The sequence below is a fragment of the Homalodisca vitripennis genome, chromosome 5, assembly GCF_021130785.1.
Source record: "Homalodisca vitripennis isolate AUS2020 chromosome 5, UT_GWSS_2.1, whole genome shotgun sequence".
NCBI lineage: Eukaryota > Metazoa > Arthropoda > Insecta > Hemiptera > Cicadellidae > Homalodisca > Homalodisca vitripennis.
This window is the reverse complement of record NC_060211.1, coordinates 143,353,527-143,374,209: the sequence shown is the minus strand read 5'-3', so window position 1 is coordinate 143,374,209 and position 20,683 is coordinate 143,353,527. Positions and strand designations below refer to the sequence as shown.

The 20,683-nt window shown below is 36.6% G+C and overlaps 1 protein-coding gene across 5 annotated transcripts in view; it reads left to right on the top strand.

Annotated features, from left to right (window-relative positions):
• Positions 1–20,683, top strand: part of LOC124362960 (sex determination protein fruitless-like) — a 144,912-nt gene that overhangs the window by 57,396 nt on the left and 66,833 nt on the right. Inside the window, exon 5 of one of the 5 annotated variants that reach the window (XM_046817867.1) lies at positions 17,478–19,498. The exons of the other annotated variants lie outside the window; for them this stretch is intronic. Coding sequence (XP_046673823.1) covers positions 17,478–17,827 — 350 coding nt within the window. The 3' untranslated portion in view covers positions 17,828–19,498. Of the gene's footprint in view, positions 1–17,477; positions 19,499–20,683 lie in introns of those variants that run through there. 5 annotated transcript variants of the gene reach the window in all.

Genomic DNA, 20,683 nt, shown 5'->3' with positions numbered 1-20,683 from the left:
TCAACATAAGATATATTATGCCCTAATATATAATTGCTCTTAATCAAATAAATATATTAAATTACATATTTTCCTGTCTACTTACTAGAATCATCAAATTTAATTGCCTTCGTTTTGCAGCTTATATGCCACTTGATAACTGTTGTTTAAATTAGTAGAGATCTGGACAGACAGATTTGATCTTTCTGTCTATTTGTATACTCACTTCATCGTATCGTTGGGGCTAAAAATATGTTGAACACATCTCTTTCGGTGCGGTAACCGGTGATCACCACAGTAGTGGTGTAATTTTCTTCAAAAACTGCAAAAAAGTTGTGCAGCAGTTCCAAAGTAGGTTTTGGACAACCTTAAACCCCTTAACCCTTTAAAGACCAATGGAAAAGATCACTTAGATGACATATCTTACAACCATGTTCTGTCTAAAGAGACTGTTGGATGAAAATTTGTTCATCATGTGTTTTTGTTACAAATTAACAGATTTGTTCTTACATTAATTTTCTATGGCCTTCTTCTAAGGGACAGCCTATTGCCATGCACGTATGCCTCAAAGGCCTTATGCACACCCCAGAAGTACACTGTGAGGACAACCAATTTACAGTTTCATCAGTTTGTAGAAACAACAGATCAGGTCCTCCTAGGGAAATTCACCACTGTTGTCCACCAAACCGTTGACAACCGAATATGACTTAGCACTGCCTTCCTATTGCAGGAAAATCAAAGAGTAGGTGTTCAGCCGTTTTCTCCTGCCTGTCACACAATTTACAGAGCGAATCTTTCCGGAAAATGCCAATTGTGAAAATGCTTCCTCAAAGTATTTTCATATAAATAGAACCACAACTTGAGAAGAAACCGATCTTCACAAGAACAAAAGATCAGATCATGGGGGAAGACAACTGCAGAACTAACCTACTCATTGTAAGACCCGGATGCAGCCTCCAACTTCTCATTTTGAGCGTGAATCCGTTTTCAGACAGCCCTAAAAGATTCACATGTAGAAATATCACAACAATTGAGGCCCATAATTTTGAGCCCAAGTTAGTCAGTGCAGCTCTTTGATTCCCAGAGAACCCCATGATCAGGAACCCAATAAACAGTCAATTTTTGTTGATGCTACCAAGAAAAGAAATGATAATGATCTCAGACAAGTTTGGAGTTGAACACACAAGATTCCAACACTTACAATGCTACCTGGCTATGTGTGAAAATGCTAATCACCTTATTTCTATACCGCAGACCAAGATTCTCACGAGCATATTCCATGATAGCCGTAACTTCTGTCTGAAAGATTGTGGATAAGAACCCATAATGATTACAGCTCCCTGCATGGTCTCACTTCTATAAACCCAGCACCTGCGCTACTCTCTATTTTAGACACACCATTAACAATTCAAGCTCCACTGGTAGAAGAGGTTTCTTTCCCTCTGACCAAGCCTCCCTAGAAGGTAATCACACTCAGTGGTTTGTCGAAGGAAAATCATTGAGGCACCCTGATCAGAGATCATGTGCAAAGCATTCAAATCAGGATGCTAATTTTGCAATACCTACTGTTGCAGCCCGAAGCTAACCAAAGCCTGTTGAAGACAGTAGGCACTCCTCCTAGCCTTATCCCAAATGATAATCACCAGGGGTGCAAGGTTGAGACAGCAGTTTAGAGCTGTGCCAGGTGCACTTGGAAAAGCCATAGTGATAGCCAAGCTATCTTTTGAATGCTAGCCAGACTACCTACCGCCATCCTAATTTCCGGTTTTGGCCACTAGATAACAGCCCAAAACGTTAATTTGGTTTAGGTCCCCAGTACCTGCCTATTACACATCTGCATTGCATCAAGGGCCATTTCCCTCCAGCAACAACCCTTTCCAGATAGGATCTCCAGTTCAGACCCCTATCAAGAATACACCTAGGTACTTGACTTCAGACTTTAACTCAATAGAAGAACATTTCAGGAAGAATGGACCAATACCCTCAAAATTACGCTTTCTTGTAAAGGCGACCATGGGAGCCTTGGTGGAGTTAACACTAAGGCCCATCCCATCACACCGGTTTCCCACCATGTTCAGGGCTGCATTGGTCAGTTTCATGACTGTTACATTAAACATGCCACTTATTAGAATTACAATGGCATCTACATTCATTTGCGTAAACGAAAGTAGGTCGTCCACAACTAGGTTCCACAGAATGGTAGAAAGGACACCACTCTAGAAATAACCCCTCATAATCCTTGTACCTGAAGCTCGCTCCCGTAAGAGTGGTAGTAATCACCCTATCTGTGAGCAGGAGCCTTATCCAGTCACAAATCTGATCTTCAATTCCATGCCTCGAGACAGCATTGACAATCACCTGAGTGCCTGTGCTGTCAAAAGCCCCTTCAATTTAAAGAACCTATGGCTACTTCTTTTCCTGTTAGCATCTTCTCAATCCTGCATACCAATTGATGCAGGGCTGAGTTGCATGATTTTCCTGGAGTGTAAGAATTGGATGAAGAGGGCGCTTCGAAAGAGATACCTCCCAAACAAACTTAGCAATCAATCATCTCCATGGTTTTGGAGAGACTGATCCAGGCTAGACCTCCCCTACTTCAGTATAAACACCACCGTGGATGCTCTCCAGGATAGAGGACCACACCTGAGTGTCACTAAACAGCCCACATAATCCTGGGAGGGGAAAATTCAACCGCCTGCTGCAACCAAACCGGTCTCATTCCATCCACTCTATGCGATTTGTAAGGGCTGTACAAGTTGATCACCCACTCAATTCTTCTGAAGGTCATTACTCTACTTGCCAAACTCCATTGTGAGTGACTGGAAAGTCCTGCAAGCCTCCTTCCACAGCTGTGGATGATCCTTGTCATAAATGATACAGTTCCTTGTGGCCAGTTCAAAGCTCTACCAGCTACTTTGGGTCTCCTCCTGAAAATAACAGGACAACTTAGATAAAATCAACTCACAATCGTAGAAGCCAGACTGTCGGCAGATTTGTCCAGCTGTACTCTATTGTAAATCCGTTTCCAGTGGCCACCATCAGATTTCAGTCGTACTCTTAGGTTTTTGTTGTATGACATCTAGTTTATATTTCTTAGATTCATCATGGTAACGTCTATCTCCTCTCTTCTTGTTCATGTGCAAAATGTAGGAGCAATACCCACATTTCCAATACTAGACTACAAGATATTATATTTTTTTCAAAAGCGATATACTTCTGCTATATGATCCAGCAAAGCAGCAATGTCTCTGAAAGGTGTAGAATTCACATCTTCATATGGCAGATATGAGGATGAAAGCATAAGGGTTTGTCCAGTGCAGTTTCAATTAGTGTTATGGTGGAAAGATCCTTGGAACTATATTCCAGAACTAGAATACTGTTCACCTTGTTGCTTACAGCAATACATGCTCTAGCATTATGGACATGGGCTCTTACAAGTTTAACGCCTGTCTTGGAAGGACCTGATAAACCTACCCTTACAAAATCTAGGATTTCTGTATCAGCGATAGATATCTACCAGGATTACCATCATTCTGAAACTATCCGTATGGACATCCCCTACAACTTTCCAGTTTGCCAAGGATATTCCATCAATTTGCTTGACAATGGCCGCAAAGTCCATCTCAACTCTGAGGAAGACATGGTATATCTTATGGTATTTCTTATACTCTCCTAAGACCACACCCATCTCCCCAGTGTTCCCGACCTCAGCCCCGGAGCCAGACTCCGCAACCAATCCCTAATCTCGTCATTGTTAAACAGCATAACAAAAACTCCTCTTTTAGGAAAGCACCTCTTGAACTGCAGACACACATCCTCTGATGAAAATACCTACTCAGAGATCAGAAGACTTTATTCATGAACTTAGAGTACAGAATTGGTGTCAAGTAGTTAACAAAATTAAACATAGTACAATAAAATGGTAGAGTCAATATCATTTCTTGTTAGAGGTCTATAGGGGATGTTCTCCAGTTCAGGAACTCTTCTATGGTGTAGAATGGTTTATCCAGTAACCATGTGGTAAGTCGTCTTCTCATGCTGTGTGCACCTTCTCCTTTGGCTCAGGTAGCAGGTTGAGGAACTTGGGCTCCAGGTAGAAAGGGTTCTTTTCAAAGATTGTCAGTAGAGTAAAGTTCAAGGCCTGCCGAGTGTTGTATTCGCATCTATCAGAGTACCTCTCTGTAGCTGTAAAGTGCTTCCGTAAGTGGCTACCTCTAAGATGTACAAGAAAACCACTGTTAGACCCTTCAGTTCTTTAAATTTCTGTCAACAGCTGTCTCTGTTGTTGAGCTCTGCAAGCACTCTGATAGCTTTTTTCTGGTGCACCAGGACATGCTGCAAGTTTGTTACCGATGATTTGCCCCAAACTCTGAGTCCGTGTGATTCTAAGATTGCATGATATGCAATCTTTGCTACTCTGGTACTACTTATGGATTTTATACTCTTGAACATAGAGGCTGCTACTTAATTTATGTCATAGGTTGTCAATATGAGGGGTCCATGTCAGTTGCTCATCAATAGTTATTCCCAAATATTTGGCCTCTTTGGATGCTTCTATATCTGGAAGTCGTCTACATGGTCTCTTTTCCTTCCAAACACCAGTTGTTGGGTTTTATCTTCATGTACAACCAGGCTATTACTATGGCAGTATTGTATAGCCATATTTAATGCCACTGATGAACGGACTTCGAGCGTGTCAGTGAGCTTTTCACTGAGAAGGAGCACAGTATGGTCTGCATACATCAGTGTTTCGTTATATTCCACCAGATATTCTGAGAGGTCATTTGTTAACAAGATAAAAAGTACGGGACCCAGCACAGAACCTTGTGGGACACCTCTTATTATTGGTATTGATCTCACTAATTTTGTTACTCCTTTCTCTGTGTGTTTTAGTTCAACTATTTGGGTTCTTCCTGTTAAAAAACTTTTGAACCAGTTGCAGTAGTTCCATTTATACCCAAGATCTTCATTTTGTTCATCAGTTGAGTGTAGTCCAGGCAGTCAAAAGCTATGCTAAAGTCTAGTAGGATTGCTGTTGATGTGTTACCGGCTTCGAGATTGTCTATGAGAAACTCAACAATGGTGATGATGGCTGATGTGGGGTAAGTAATTGATAAAGAGATAAATGTTTAAGAAGTCTGTGAAGCACTAAGTTTTCGAAAACTTTGGAGAATGTGGATATTAGTAACATGACAGTTATTTTTGTGATCAAGACAGTCTCCTTTCTTTAATTTAGGAAATACTATTGAAATTTGGAGGTCAGTCGGGAAATTCCATTTCTGAATGATTGATTGATGCCATGTACAAGTGGTGTGGTAAGTTCTTCTTTACACGTCTTCAGTAGCTTAGCAGAGATGCCAGTTGATGTCTTATTCTTAAGAGACTCGATCACCTTTAGCACTTCATGTTCGTTAATTGGATAAAGAAACATATTCAGGATTTGTTGTGTATGGGTAGTATCTAATGGAGACTGTTGAGGCATTTGATGTTGGCTTTTTACAAGATCATTTGCAGTATTAGTAAAAAATACGTTAGGGTGGTTAGCAATTAGATTAGGATCTTGAAGTTTGGCTCCATCTATATTCAGCTCCATTGTTACTTGTGTATTGTTGGTAGATTTCCGCTCACTATTGATTACGCTCCACAGTACTTTACTTTTGTCATTAGTTTCTTCTATAGTATTTGCAGTTGCTTGGCATCCAAGGGTCTTTAATTTTAAATCATAATATTTTTTCTTATCAGTCATGTCTTTTTTAAACTCTTCTGTGCCATTCAGAAGGTATTTCTCCTATTCCTCTAGGAATACTTGCTTAAGCTGTGAGGCGTCATGGTCAAAGATGTTATTGAGCTTTATACTTTTATTTCTTGTTTTCATCATGGGGCAGGTCAGATCAATTGCCAGTGCAACTGTTTGGCTAAATATTTTGTATGCATCTTCTGCACTATCCTGAGCGATCACAATTTCCCAGGATTCTTGTTTTAGAGATGTGTGATGTTCCTATAGTTAAAATGTCTATGGTAAGATACTGAAATCTGGGGAGCTGGAGCAGAGTGTTGTATTATACAAAGTTGTGCTGTGTGGTCAGATAAGCCAGTGTGAAGGATGTCTACTATTATGCCAACTGGTTGGAGATTGGTGCAAAGACAGTTAACTGAGCTGGTTGTTGTTGGAGTTATTTTTGTCGGGGGTAAAACAATATGATTCATATTATAGCCCCATTAGGGTTTCATTTAGTTTGACTTGGTCACGGTTTGATGACAGTACGTCTATATTTATGTCTAAGTTATGTGTATGAGAATAACAGGGCTATTCCATGTGGGTATTTTGTCAAGTGTTTGTGAAATTATATCCAGTGACAAGTTCAGATGTCCTTGAGTTCTATAGATACCAACAATATGAAGGTTTTGGTGACTGCTTGATTTATACTGATGCTATTTCACAGTGGAGCTCTGTATTGAAGTTTGGTATTCTGCTGGTTTGACACTGTAGCCAAAATTATTGTTTTTATAGATAGCTACACCCCCTTTTTGGTAATTTGTTCTACTGTATTCTGAAATTAATGAATATTCTAGGATATTTTAAAGAATAATATTTGCTTTATTCTTTAAAATTTCAGGTTGTTTTAAGCCATGTTCCGTCAAGATTAGGATGTCAGGTTTTGTGGAGGTTAAGAAGTGGTTTAACCTTTCTATTTTGTTTGCTATTCTGTCCATGTTTTGGTGTAGTATTGTTATATGTCTTTTGGCAGTTATGTTGATATTTTTTAGACGCCCCGTAATTTTTGTGTACACTGTGATGCTGCTATAGGTTTTGTTCTTTTTTTCAATAGCAGTCCCAGTGATAACAGATTGAAAAACTTCTTGTTTCTTTTCATATTGGTCGATACAACCTACCACCTACGCAAATTACTGCTGAAACAGCCAAATCTATTGACTGGATGTGTACAAATATCGATTCCAGTTCATCCAAACAAACAGCTGTAATAATATCAGGCCTCTCAGACCACACAGCACAAGTCATCTCAGTACAAACCCACAAAAATCAACCCACCACATGAAAAGGAGAAGAAAAGGATAGTCTTAAAAAAATCTACTGATCGTTTCAAAACAATTTTAATGGCAAAATCTGGGACATTGTACTCTTAACAGATGATGCCAATTCAGCCCATAAAAGCTTCCATGAAATCCTGCAACAAACAATAAACAAAACATGCCCTCTAATAAAAACAGAGATAAAGCCATATAAAAGTTACTGTGCTGGAATGCTGAATGTACAAGACTGAAAAATATATATATCAAGGCTTTAGAAAGAGAACAACTCACAGGACATTGAGGACAAAGCAGAGTTAGCAGTAAGAAAGATTGTGACCTAAGACTGAAGCTCCTGAAACGAGAACAAGCAACAGTTCATGTAAAACAAGCTCTAATACAAGTCTAAAGCACTATGGCGAGCAATAAATAATGAAAGAAACACAAAACCAAACACAACTGTTGAATGGAAGCTACAAACAGGCAATAAAACCACATAAGACCCAGCAGACATAGCAAATTGTTTCAACAATTGTTTTGTCACAATTGGAGATAGAACACATCAAGCAATCAACATCAGCCTCAACCCCACTAAAAGACGAACCATTACTGACTATTAATGGAATATATGAATAATGTATGACTGAGCATATTCGAATTTATTTCAACCTGTGACACACGCTGAAATATAAAAGGCCATAAACTCCAAAAACCTCTTCAGGCATAAATGAGATATCAGCAAACCTAACCATGACCTGTAAAGAAGGAGACCGATATCACAAATAAATCACTCCAACAAGAAATCTTCCCTGATCTATTGAAAACTGCAAAAATGTATATGAAATATAAAAATGACCAATTTCCCTCATCTTGACTTTCTCAAAGATAATAGAAAAAGTAGTTCTGGTAAAACTTCACCTGATCAACAAATTAATCAAGCCAACAGCATGGGTTTCTTCTAAAACGAAGGTCAACTGCCACTGCTCTTGTACAATTCACAAAACATACAATTAACTAAACATAACTAAGAAGAGGGAAACAAAACCTATTTATAGACACTGGCAAAGCTTTCAACTGTCTCAGTCAAAGCAGACTACTTACCAAATTAAAAGCTCTAGGTGTGACAGGGACAGTGGAATAATGATTTCACAGTTACCTACACAACATGAAACAGCTTATTGACATACAGTATACAAATAACAACACCAAACAAAACATAAAACCAGAACTCATCAGTATATGTCAAGGAGTTTCCCAATGCTCTGTTCTGGGCCTCGTACTGTACCTTCTACTGAAAACGACAGGAATAACAAGTTAACAAGTAGATTCTACCCTGTCCTGGACAGCCCACATAGACTGCCTCTGCAAAAAGTTCTCATCATGCACTTATGTCCTAAGAACATTATCACATTCAAGAAGTGATTCTACATGCTTCAATACAGCACAGCCAGGCACAGAGGCAAGTACCAGCATAATACTTGCCATGCTGCAGATTTCACAATGCTAACTCACCACCTCAGCTTGTTCGGAGGAAAACTCTCATACAAGGGAGCACCATACTTCAACCGCCTACCAGACCATCTTAAACAGGAACCAACCAAGACACTCAAGATAAAGCAAAATTTATGGCTACAAGACAATCGTTACTACACTGAAAAGGAATTTTTTACAATTATACATGTTTCATTTTATCTATCTATCTCATGACTCATAAATCTATGTATTAACCTACAAGCATGGACTCAGTATATTGTTTACAAAGAATATGTCATTAAAGTATATTGTCTATTGGCAAAGAGCATTCCACAGTGATTATGTGTGTGTGTCAAGACCTCTTTGAAGATGTCCCCACATCCCTCTTCTGTTGGGGGAGCAGTTTAATTACCTCCCTGCTCTTGAGGTGCAGTCAAGCGTCTCTTCGGTAGAGGCTTTCAAAGTCAAAGTCAAATCATCTTTATTTACATAAACTTTTAAGTTTAGTAATTGTGTCAACAAATAAAGGTTTAGGTCTAGTTGTCTTGTTGGTCTTAGGTCCTCCTTCCGTAGAATTCGTTTAGGGAGTAAAATGGTCGATCCAGTAGCCAGTTCTTGAGGGTTTGTCTGAAGTGTTTCTGGTCTATCTTTTTCAAGTCTTCAGGAAGTGCGTTCCACATCTTGGTGCCAACATAGCTTGGACTCTTTTCAGTTGCTTTGAGCCTATGGCAAGGCAGGCAGTAATCAGATGCATGTCTTGTGTTATATTGATGCATTTGTGTATAGGTCCTTGTTGCCTCTGGTGCTTTGATGTGAACATGCATCACAGCTTCTAGGATGTATAAATTTACAACAGTTAGTATTCTAAGTTGTTTGAAGGAATCCCTGCATATTTCCCTGTATTGAAGACTTCCCAGAATTCTTATAGCTCGTTTTTGCAGCACCAGTACCCTTTGTATGTTTCCTGCTGTGGTGCCTCCCCATACGATGATTCCATATCGGCGGTGTGTCTCAAGCAGCGCATAGGAGGCAACTTTTGCTGTAACTAAGTCACCTATGCTTTTCACTCACCGTATTACATACAGTGCTGTGCTGATTTTTTTTGCACACAGAATCAATGTGTGGAGTCCATGAGAGGTAATTGTCTATGGTTATACCTAAGTATTTAGTGGAAGTGACTTCTTCTAATTCAGTCAGCCTCCCTGTATCCTCTTTGTATTTTCCTAGTACTGTTTTGTTTTTCTTTCATTGACAACCAATTCATTTCTATGGCAATATTGAATGGCCATGTTGAGTGCTATAAATGCGTTTACTTCGAGATTTTTTGGTAATTTTTCCCCTAGTAATAGAACTGTGTCATCAGCATACATAAGTCCTTTACTGTAGTCTTGTATATAGTTAGGAAAGTCATTTGAGAAGAGGATGAATAAAACTGGACCCAATACTGATCCCTGTGGGACCCCGCTTGATACAAATTTAGGTAATGATCTAATCTTTTTTATACTCCCTCTGCTTGTGTGATTTATTTCAACCACTTGGCTTCGTCCTGTCAGGTAGCTGGTGAACCATGTTTTTGAAGTACCTTGTATGCCAAGTGTTGACAGTTTCTCAAGGAGTTGTTTATGAGAGAGGCAATTGAAAGCCTTACTGTAGTCTAGTAAAATAGCTGTTCATGTATTGCCTTCTTCAAGTTGGTCTATTATGAACTCTGTAAGACTAATCAAGGCTGTTGTTGTTGATTTACCAGCTAAGAAGCCATGTTGGTCAGGTGTTAGTAAAGAATTGGTCACCAGATGTTCAATAAGTCTAGTTAACACTACTTTTTCAATCACTTTAGAAAAGGTTGAGATAAGAGAAATTGGTCTGTAGTTTAGTGCTTGTGTTGTGCAGCCTTGCTTAAATTTAGGGTAAACTTTAGCTAACTTTAATGCAGACGGAAAGATTTCAGATTGAAATGATTTATTAGTAATATTAACTAAGGGTTGTATTAGTTCGTCTTCACATAACTTAACTATCTTTGATGAGATTTCATCATACCCAGCTGACGTTTTTGTTTTTAATGACCTAATAATCTTGGACATTTCTAAACTGTTGGTCGGCGTGAGTAGTAATGGTGTTAAGTTTACATTTTCAGGTGATAGAAGTGTGTGAGTTTTGTGTAGTCCATTCATGTCTATAATCTTTTTAGCCGCATCAATAAAGAAATTATTTAGATAGTCCGCCATTATTACTGGGTTAGTTGTAACTTCATCTCCTGTATCAAGTTTAATAGGCAGATTCTTTTCATTCTTTGATTTTCTTTCTGTGTTTATGATATTCCAGAGTGCCTTTGTTTTATTGTCAGCAATTTTAGATGCAGTATCTTTACCACTGAAGAGCCGCCCAAGCGTCCTCCTGTAGTCCCTGGAGCTGACTCCCTCCGTTTCTTTAGTTTTCTTCTTTCATAAGTAGATTTCTTGCCCCTCAGCATCCTCCATTCATTGTCCAGAACCCAGGTGCCATCTTTAGCTCCTTCATCATTTGCTTACGCGAGTTGATGGGATTATAGTCCAGTTCACATACTTCAGATTCTGTGTCTGTTGATTCACCTTCTATGTTAGCACCATGAACTGTAGTCTTAATCGGTGGTGATTGATTGTGATAAGCAGGCAAAGATATCCAAAGGCAAAATTGCTGGATGCAATTTCCTGCTGTAGCCATTCCAGATCTATATCTGTTGGGTTTTTTTTTATTTGTTGTTTTCAGACCCCATAAAAGTTCCTTAAGTACTGAGGAAATAACAGGTTCACCTGGTCAGAGCCTCGCATGACCACGTAAGACTATTTATGCTTGGGAGGTATCTAACTCCCTAGGGCTTCTGCTCACGACGCACTACTCCTGCACCATGCATCCCATAGTCATGGGTCCCCTCACACAGTGGAATTGTAGATCCCAGTTATATAGAAAAGTATATGTGTGGTACGATTCTGGATAGACCAGCCAAGACTAGCCATGTCCGAACTGACATCACTACTATAAGGCTGTAAGGAGACATCAGTTTTATATTCTTCATTTTGATGGTCTCCATGTAATTTTGCTATTTTTTGTTTCTTTCAACATTATTATTAAATTAGATAACTGACCTTTGTTTTATGTTGTAATGATAAGTGAGTACTATATTTATAGCATATTAGGAAAATTATTCAGGTTTTTATTATTCTGGGTATTATTGTATAATCATCACCAAAAAAAGTTGAAGTACTGGTTCTGGTCCTGCTAAATGATGAGATGAGCTGATTGTGATTGTACATCTGTAAATCTTGTAAGGCAGTCTAATATTGCACAACCACTCTCATTTTTAGTACTGTATGATTTTTCAGATATTGGCATGTTTTGTAATTAGAAGTTGTTTTATCGTGTGTCTGGGCTTGATTATGTATTTTTGAATTTAGGTATTGTCATCTGCATTTATGCATCTTTTTTTGGTATTTTCTATAGTCCGCCTTTGAAGTGTTCCGGAAAAAGTAATTTGCAAATTTTCTTATTTGTTTGTGTTTTAATGTTGATGTAGAAGTACATAAATCTTTGTTTGCTGTTACTACGATTATTTGTTTCAATCGTATCTGTACAGACATATATACTAAGGGGGAGGGGGGCCGGGGGTTGTGTTCAATGTCTACAAAAGTGTAAAAGTGCAGTTGAGTGTTGCTCAGTTCTGCGTTCAGCTCCCTTCATCAAAAACAGGATCCACGTACAGCTACAGCACTGCTGCTATTTTGGATAAGTGGTTTGAATATATTGTATGTAATTTTACTTCTTGGTATTACATCAGTAACGAAGCTGAAAAATAATTATAATTATTATATTTTATAGTGTTCCAACAATGTTTTATTTTCCACCACTATCTTATACTTTTTTCATTTTTAACTAAGTTATTTTCAGTGTAGCAGGGGTTGCAATCTCTCGTACATATTGTTGCATTTTAAAATTTTATGCCTCATGAATAATTTACAGGATTTAAATATACAATTGATATGTGTTTTAGAGTTAACTCACAGTAATTAATATACAAAGTATAGTATACGTATAATTTGATATGCAAAAGAAGTCTATTAACTGAAATAAACGTGACTGTAACTACCTGGGATACGGAGAACTTTGACACAATACTTACATTGATGGCAATAAAATATCATAATTTATTAAAAACTCTCATTTTTTATCAATAAAAAGATTTAGTTATACTATACATTATGCAACCTACTACCCAGCTGGAACTGATAGGGATATTCTAATCCTGTATCATTACTGCTCGAACAGCTGCCAGTAGAACTATGTAAACAGGTACCACCACTGTGTTCTGTGCCCCCGCACACATCAAAAACAGACTTAGTATCTTCAGCTTACTACCCAGCTGCAACCAATACCCTGTAACATTTCTGCTTGAACAGTGGGCACTAGAACTATGTAAACAGCTACCACCACTGTGTTCTGTGCCCCCACACATCAACAGACTTAGTATCTTTAGGTTACTACCCAGTTGCAACCAATACCCTGCAACATTCTAACCATGTAACATTTCTGCTTGAACAGTGGGTACTAGAACTATGTAAACAGGTACCACCACTGTGTTCTGTGCCCCCGCACATCAAAAACAGACTTAGTATCTTCATCTTACTACCCAGCTGCAACCAATACCCTGCAACATTCTAACCCTGTAACATTTCTGCTTGAACAGTGGGTACTAGAACTATGTAAACAGGTACCACCACTGTGTTCTGTGCCCCCGCACATCAAAAACAGACTTAGTATATTCAGCTTACTACCCAGCTGCAACCAATACCCTGCAACATTCTAACCCTGTAACATTTCTGCTTGAACAGTGGGCACTAGAACTATGTAAACAGATACCACCACTGTGTTCTGTGCCCCCACACATCAAAAACAGACTTAGTATCTTTAGGTTACTACCCAGCTGCAACCAATACCCTGCAACATTCTAACCCTGTAACATTTCTGCTTGAACAGTGGGCACTAGAACTACAGGTATGTAAACAGCTACCACCACTGTGTTCTGTGCCCCCACACATCAAAAACAGACTTAGTATCTTTAGGTTACTACCCAGCTGCAACCAATACCCTGCAACATTCTAACCCTGTAACATTTCTGCTTGAACAGTGGGCACTAGAACTATGTAAACAGATACCACCACTGTGTTCTGTGCCCCCACACATCAAAAACAGACTTAGTATCTTTAGGTTACTACCCAGCTGCAACCAATACCCTGCAACATTCTAACCCTGTAACATTTCTGCTTGAACAGTGGGCACTAGAACTATATAAACAGCTACCGCAACAGTGTTCTGTTTGTGTATACCACATACTAAATTTCAGTTTTTTATCTGAGCTCATACATAAGAAATAAATGTAGTTCAAGGCTTTATATATTTATTTTATTATTTATTTATATATACAGTACCAGATTTTTAGAACTACAGGGGGTGTAACTGTAACCTCCTGAGAATTTTGGGGTATGGAATGCCTGCCAGAAGAAAGTGGGTCAGAGGGCCCTCCCATTGAAAATTTACAAAATATGAAGTCTCAAAAGAATTGTTATAGATTTCTGAGGGGCAGACAAAAGTTTCATGTGCAAAGCAAAAGTCCTTATTTTTCATAGATAGGTATCAGAAGGCTTCCGCTGCCTTCTTTCTCAACTCGACCACAGTGTATATCTAAGAAGGCCATTATGAAAGTGACCTCCAGTTTGTTATTGTAAATCAAGCTCAAAAGTATTGTTATTGTAAATATATAAGAAATGCCTGTTGCATAAAAATCTGATGTCATAGTCTAGAGCCATCCGCAAACTGCATCTATGAATTCCTTGTCTCCAAGTGCATGAATAGGTGAAAGTCACAGGGAGCCAAAACTGGACTGGGTTGTATGGGCTCAGGCATAGTGCAGAAAAATGACACCTAACCTTTCTGCCACTATCTTGTGCAAAACAGCCTTAGGAATATGTGGGAATTCATCACAAAACTCTGAGATAGTGATGAGTTCATCGGTGAACACAGAGGGCCTGCCACTTGGATCGTGGATGTTTGTTCGATCAGTTTGGAAACATTAAACCTATTCCCAAACAACTCTTTTACTCATAACTTTAAGTCCATATACAGTACAAAGTTCTCTATGGATTGATGCCACTAAATACTGTTTGGATCATTTGACAGCACGCATATCACACTTGGGCATTCAATAATACAAGTCGTTTTGAAAAGCTATAGAAAAGTAACTGACATTCAGACGACCTTCACTGTATAACAGCTGAATAGTAACTGACTGGATGTGCACCTTAACACAACCTTTATAGTGAGCAAAACTATGTGTTCAGCACACATATTACATATATACTTTATGTATTTATTATATTTAATATCATGAAGTTATTACACAGTTGAATATACTTGTGTAACTCCTGCACAGGATTTATAGAAATTTATAAATATTAGATCAAATGTTTATTTGCATTATTGACATTTGCTTATATCTAAAATTGTTAACATTAGACAAGTATAACCTATATATGACTTATTTAAACAAATCTAGATCATTAAACAGGTAAGCAATATTTTGAGTTAGATAGTTGATTATTTTGAGAAATTTATCTGTACTTATTGAATTACAGTACACAGTTTGAAATTGAATTGCATTAACATATTTTATTGTTTCTAGATTTTTATGTAACTTTCACCCATATTCGTTTGAATTTTGGATTAAGACTTGTAATTATATGTCCGCTTGACAGTTTTTTTAAACCTCATTTTGCAAGCCTATAAAGCAGAAACTAACATGCTATTTTTGTTATCTTTATGTAATTAGTTTTAATAAACTTTTTAACTTAAGAAAAAAACGTAAGAAAGTACCAACCCCAAATTTGGATACCAAATATTTATTTTATGCCAAGGCACTTATAGCTCAGAATGGACATCATGGAGAAAAGTGCAACTATCAAAAATGTCCGTCTGTTTGTATGTAACCATAGGCCTTGATGATTCAATTGTATTTCAAACTAACAAGCATTTCAACAAATCAGCTTACATATTTTGTACATGTTTCAAGAAATAGAAGTGGGCAAATCATGTTGTTTAAAATAATTCAAATTTTGGCAATAACACAATTTGTTTATAACTGAGTGAAACGCTTTATTGTGAAGTAACATTACTAAAATAGTATGACTCTTTTAATCAATACCCTATAAATCTCATTTAGTAATTTTAAAACCAAAACTGTATGGGTTTGAAAGAATATTGGTATAATTTTGTCAATGAGGTTCTTTGATAGCAGTGAAATTGTAAATCATTACAGACTGGAGAATAGTGTTTATACCCTAAATCTTTTATTAACAGCTGTAGGCGCATTGAGAGGTCTTTTTATATAGATCTTGAATGAAGTCATCAGCATTATCTAATGTTTTTGCTCAATGTTATTAATTCTCGAAGAGTTAATAACCACTTACAGTAGGAATACAATCACAATTGAGAGTTCTCTCTGACCATGAAACAAGTTAAGTATTTTCTTACCTTTAAGGACATTTTTAGCAGGCTTTGCACAAATTATTTATTTATTGTGAGTTAATTTATTTCTATGAAAATTAGATATGGGGGATTTTTTAAACTGCATAACTCAGTTAATCAAGGTCATGGATAACCTTTGAAGATAGGACAGCCCTTGCTTGATTGGGATTTAAGGTCCGAATGATGTTGAGTGCGAAAGAAAATATAATATCTAGCAAAATAGGTTTTCCATTAATTATTTGAAATATGTTAACACATTGCTAATTGAAATTTTCTTTTATAATGAGTAAAATCAACTACAAAAGGCATACTTACTTAAACATAATGACTATTCGGGTCAGTCCATTCCAAAAGGAACTAATGTACAGCATAACTCTTAACCAAAAGAGTTAAATTTTTCAAATAAAATCATGATTGCTCTCAGTGTCCTTCACCAATTTATTGTACAACCATACAGTGGAGTAGTGATCATCATTCTCACAGTGTATGTCTACGAAAATGGATAGAAGTAGCGAGCAGCCGTCTCCGTTTCTAGAGGAATCTCTGGTCTGGAGGTTATCTTCAATACATGGAAGTGGAATTAAGTTTGCACATATAGAAAAACAGCAAGATTGGTGTAGTCCAGCACATGGAAACATATTAATCTCTTAACAGCCTCTTGAGTAATTCGGAAAATGATTGCAGGATGTTAAAATAATTACCTCATTTCTGATATTTCTCTTTCTGATATTCTGTATGATATCTGATTAAGTAAAAGGTTTATATCAATTTATCTTTCTTAAAGATAGATAGTTTGGAAATTCAAGCAATTTCAAACCTGTAGTAAATTTATGATCAGTTGTATTGTTTCACTAATAATAATTCCATTAAGCTTTAAAATAATAATAACTTAATAATAAGTGAAAACATAACTTTTTATAACATGGCTTACCGAAGAAAACTGTAATGAAATCGATAATAAAAAATATATTACAATTCTACTTCAGAAAATGTACAAAACTAGTAATTTTTCTACAAAGAAACTAATTTGGATAACATGAATATATCCATGTAGCCACTACCAACTATATGAAATTAAAAATTAAAATATTAACTAAGGAAATTATTTCTATACTATCCTTGAAACTACTAAGGTTTACTCTCACAATTGTGAGCAAGGATCTGGAAGGGTCATTTATGTGGTTTTCATTGCTTCTAACATCTGAAGGAAACTTATTCAAAAAAATAGTGACTTAATTAAATATTTTGTAATAATTATGTGGAATTTTTTGGCCACACAAATAAGATTTAAGTTTATTAGAATACATACTTGAACCGCCCCCTGGTTTGTCCAAGTAGTCTACTCCTCCAGACAACAATGTATTTTTTATACTTAAGTTTTTATTTCTTTTTTAGTTACCTTTTATTTTAAGAAGTAGGTTGTGCAGGGGTGTGTTGTTTGTTAGGATCAGTGATGCTGGCCAAACGCAGCCCTCAACCCCCCTTGCGCCAGCAGGAGAACATATTCCGGGAGGATCCAGCGACACCGGGCATGTACCTGTGTCTCCTCTGCAGTAAGACGGTGCGTAGCCGCTGGCATCACCTGCAAACTCACTTCAGCCGCAACCATAAATGTCCGTATTGTGACGCTGTCTACAGCCGAGTCGACACCCTCAAGCTGCATGCCCGTCGTGTCCACAACCTCAGTGTTTCAAGATATATCTATAATCTGTACCCAAATCTATTTCATCCCAGTCTTGCACCTTTGACTACCCCCCTGCCTACCAATCTCTCCACCCATCCTTTACATTCATAATGTACAAACTCTCACCTCTGGACACATTTGCAACCTGTTCCTTCACAGGCTCCTGCCACTTGGCCACCTCTTCAGTCCTTCATCATGACCTTCCTATGAGCCTGTCAAGAACCTCTTACAATGGCAACGTACTTACATTCAGTGTGTCCGGATACATCTACAATTTATACTTTAATCTGTCCTGTCTTGTGCTTTCCCCCTCAGGCCATTCTTAATCCACCTCTTGGCATCCATATTTTCCTCAACCTCTTTACCAACTCCTTGCAATTAATTATCTGGTACATACCCTCTATGTCTTCAGAGGTTTCCACAACTTATATCCCTGCTCATTCCATCCTTTGTTCTTTTAACCACCCTCCCTACTTGTATTGTACATACCGTAAGTGTGTCCTGAAAAATCCTCATCGTATCCCAGCTTATTTTGTTCACTGGGTAGTTTAATCACTCTTATACTCTTTAGTTATCCACCTATCAATAAGATCTCTACCCACCTTTATACTTTTTTTGTACATACCCTATTGTCTCCAGAAATATGTTCACAACTAATACCCCAGCGTGTTCTATCCCTTACTTCTTTAACTACTCCACTCATCTACACTTTAGCAAATCTCTCCACTCACCCCAGGCATTTATCATGTAAATTTCTCCTCTAGTGACCTCCAAATATATGTGTAAACTTATACCCAAGCTCATGTCGCTCTTCGTTCCTTGAATACCCTCTTACTCATATACTTCAGCACATCCACATCTCCAAGAGCCTCTCCACCCACCCCTTTACAGTTGTAAGTTCTGACAAGAGTTTAACTACGTAATGTGTTTAACTGTTTACAAGTATAGCTGGTGCTGAGTTATTCAAGGTATTTTAAGTCTATTTACTAGTTAGTAAGGCTTTTTCTTTAAATAACGCCTCACACAAGTGTATTGAGATTGAAGATTATTACATATCAGTATGTCACACTTTTTGAATATCCAATTTTTGAATAACTATATCTCTTAGATTCTTTGAGATATCATCATCAAAACGCCACACTAACACACTGGATAAAATGATTTATCATAGTTTGGCGTATATTTGTATATAAAAATATTCTAGATGTTTTTACGATAGTTTGGTACAACTTCAGGAAGTAATGGTAGACACAAAAGAAACAAACAGTTCATAAGAACATATGTACTACCTGTTTTGTGTATTATCTGTGTCTCCATATGTGTTTTATTTTTTAAATAGCGTCTCAAAAGCAGTGGAACATTATGTGAATAACTCGAAACTTGGCAATTGTGTTAGGCTAATCAGAGGAGCATTATTCAAAAAATCAAATGAATAATTTCACTTTTGGTTTCAAAATCACTTCATTTAAAAGTTTATAAAATACATATCTCAAATCGTTATTCCAATAAAAGTTGTATAAGAATAGAGTAACAGTTGTTTTAGTTCATTGCTGTACCATATGTAAAAAATAATATTTCTGTCTGTAGAAATGTTATATTTTAATTCATAACCACTATTAATGTTGCTAAAATTAATATTTTTTATATCATTGCTTAAATCTAAGAGTACTCTTTATCCGTAAGAAAGAATAAATACTTAACCTCAAATATAGTAGTAACTCTCTTTTTTCAATCAATTTAAAAAAATATGATTTGACATTAAATTTCCAACTCAATGATTTTCTAGCAATGGTTTTCAAGATATTTAATTTTGAAATGGAGAGTGATTATTCTTTAAATGTTTTGTAAACGTCCTTTTAATTAGCCTAAAATAACTGTTAGGTTTATAGCTATTCACATTAACTGTTTTTGGAGTGTGATTTTTAATATAAAAACACATATAAATTGTATAAACAAAGCGAGGCGAAATAGGGCATAATTTTATATAAACTTTTTGTTGTGTTTTTGTGTCTATCTATTACCATTTCCTGAAGTGCCAACCATTTGTGAAAACCCTTTTGCAGTTTGGTGTATACATTTATTAATTTAGGTACAACTTTTGGTGTGAACACATCAGTAATTTTATAGTTTTGACACATTTTTACAATTCTGCTGTATTTACACTACTCATGAAATGTATATTTCCGAGTGAGTGTATATGTTTACATATATTTATGTTACATACATACTAATGGCATCAAAATATTTGAAAATACAAAAAAATCCTAACATTAAATCTGTGTAGGTTACAGAAAAACACACATTCAAAACTAAAGTACAGTTCAAACTGTGTTTAAAATATAACACACAAAATTTTAACAGTAGTTTTAAATATTGAAATGGTTATATTAAATATTATTCATTTAAAATAAAGCGTAATTTAACTTTCAAAATATTTATCTATACAATAAAAGGTTTTGAGGAAAACAAATGGCAACAATTTTGCAAATATAAAATTTTAAATTATTAATCATACTGTATTGTATTGTATTTTAATTATAATTAGTATTTTCTATATTTATTTTGGTGTATCGTCTCGAGTCTGCTCCATCTATTCGTGGACAACAACCAATCGGCAGTAAACAAATTACCGATTGCTAAAACAAGTTTTTTTTTAGTTTGTGTACAAAACCTATTTAGAAACATACAGTAACAAAATAACGTGATTTATAAATAATATTTTAATTGAAGTTCTTATTTTCTACTTCTGTATTTGCTAACGCCAGAGTGTCTGCTGGTTCTATGCACGGACGTTAGCTGCTCGGCGGTAAACAGACAATCGCTAATTTTTACTTGATCTCTACGTTGTACTTTGTGTAGTTGTACCTAAATAGATTATCTATAAATATATGTCCAAAAAATTTGACGTATATATTCTGGAAGCTCATTTAATAAGCTACCATTTCTATTATTTAAAAGGAGAAGATA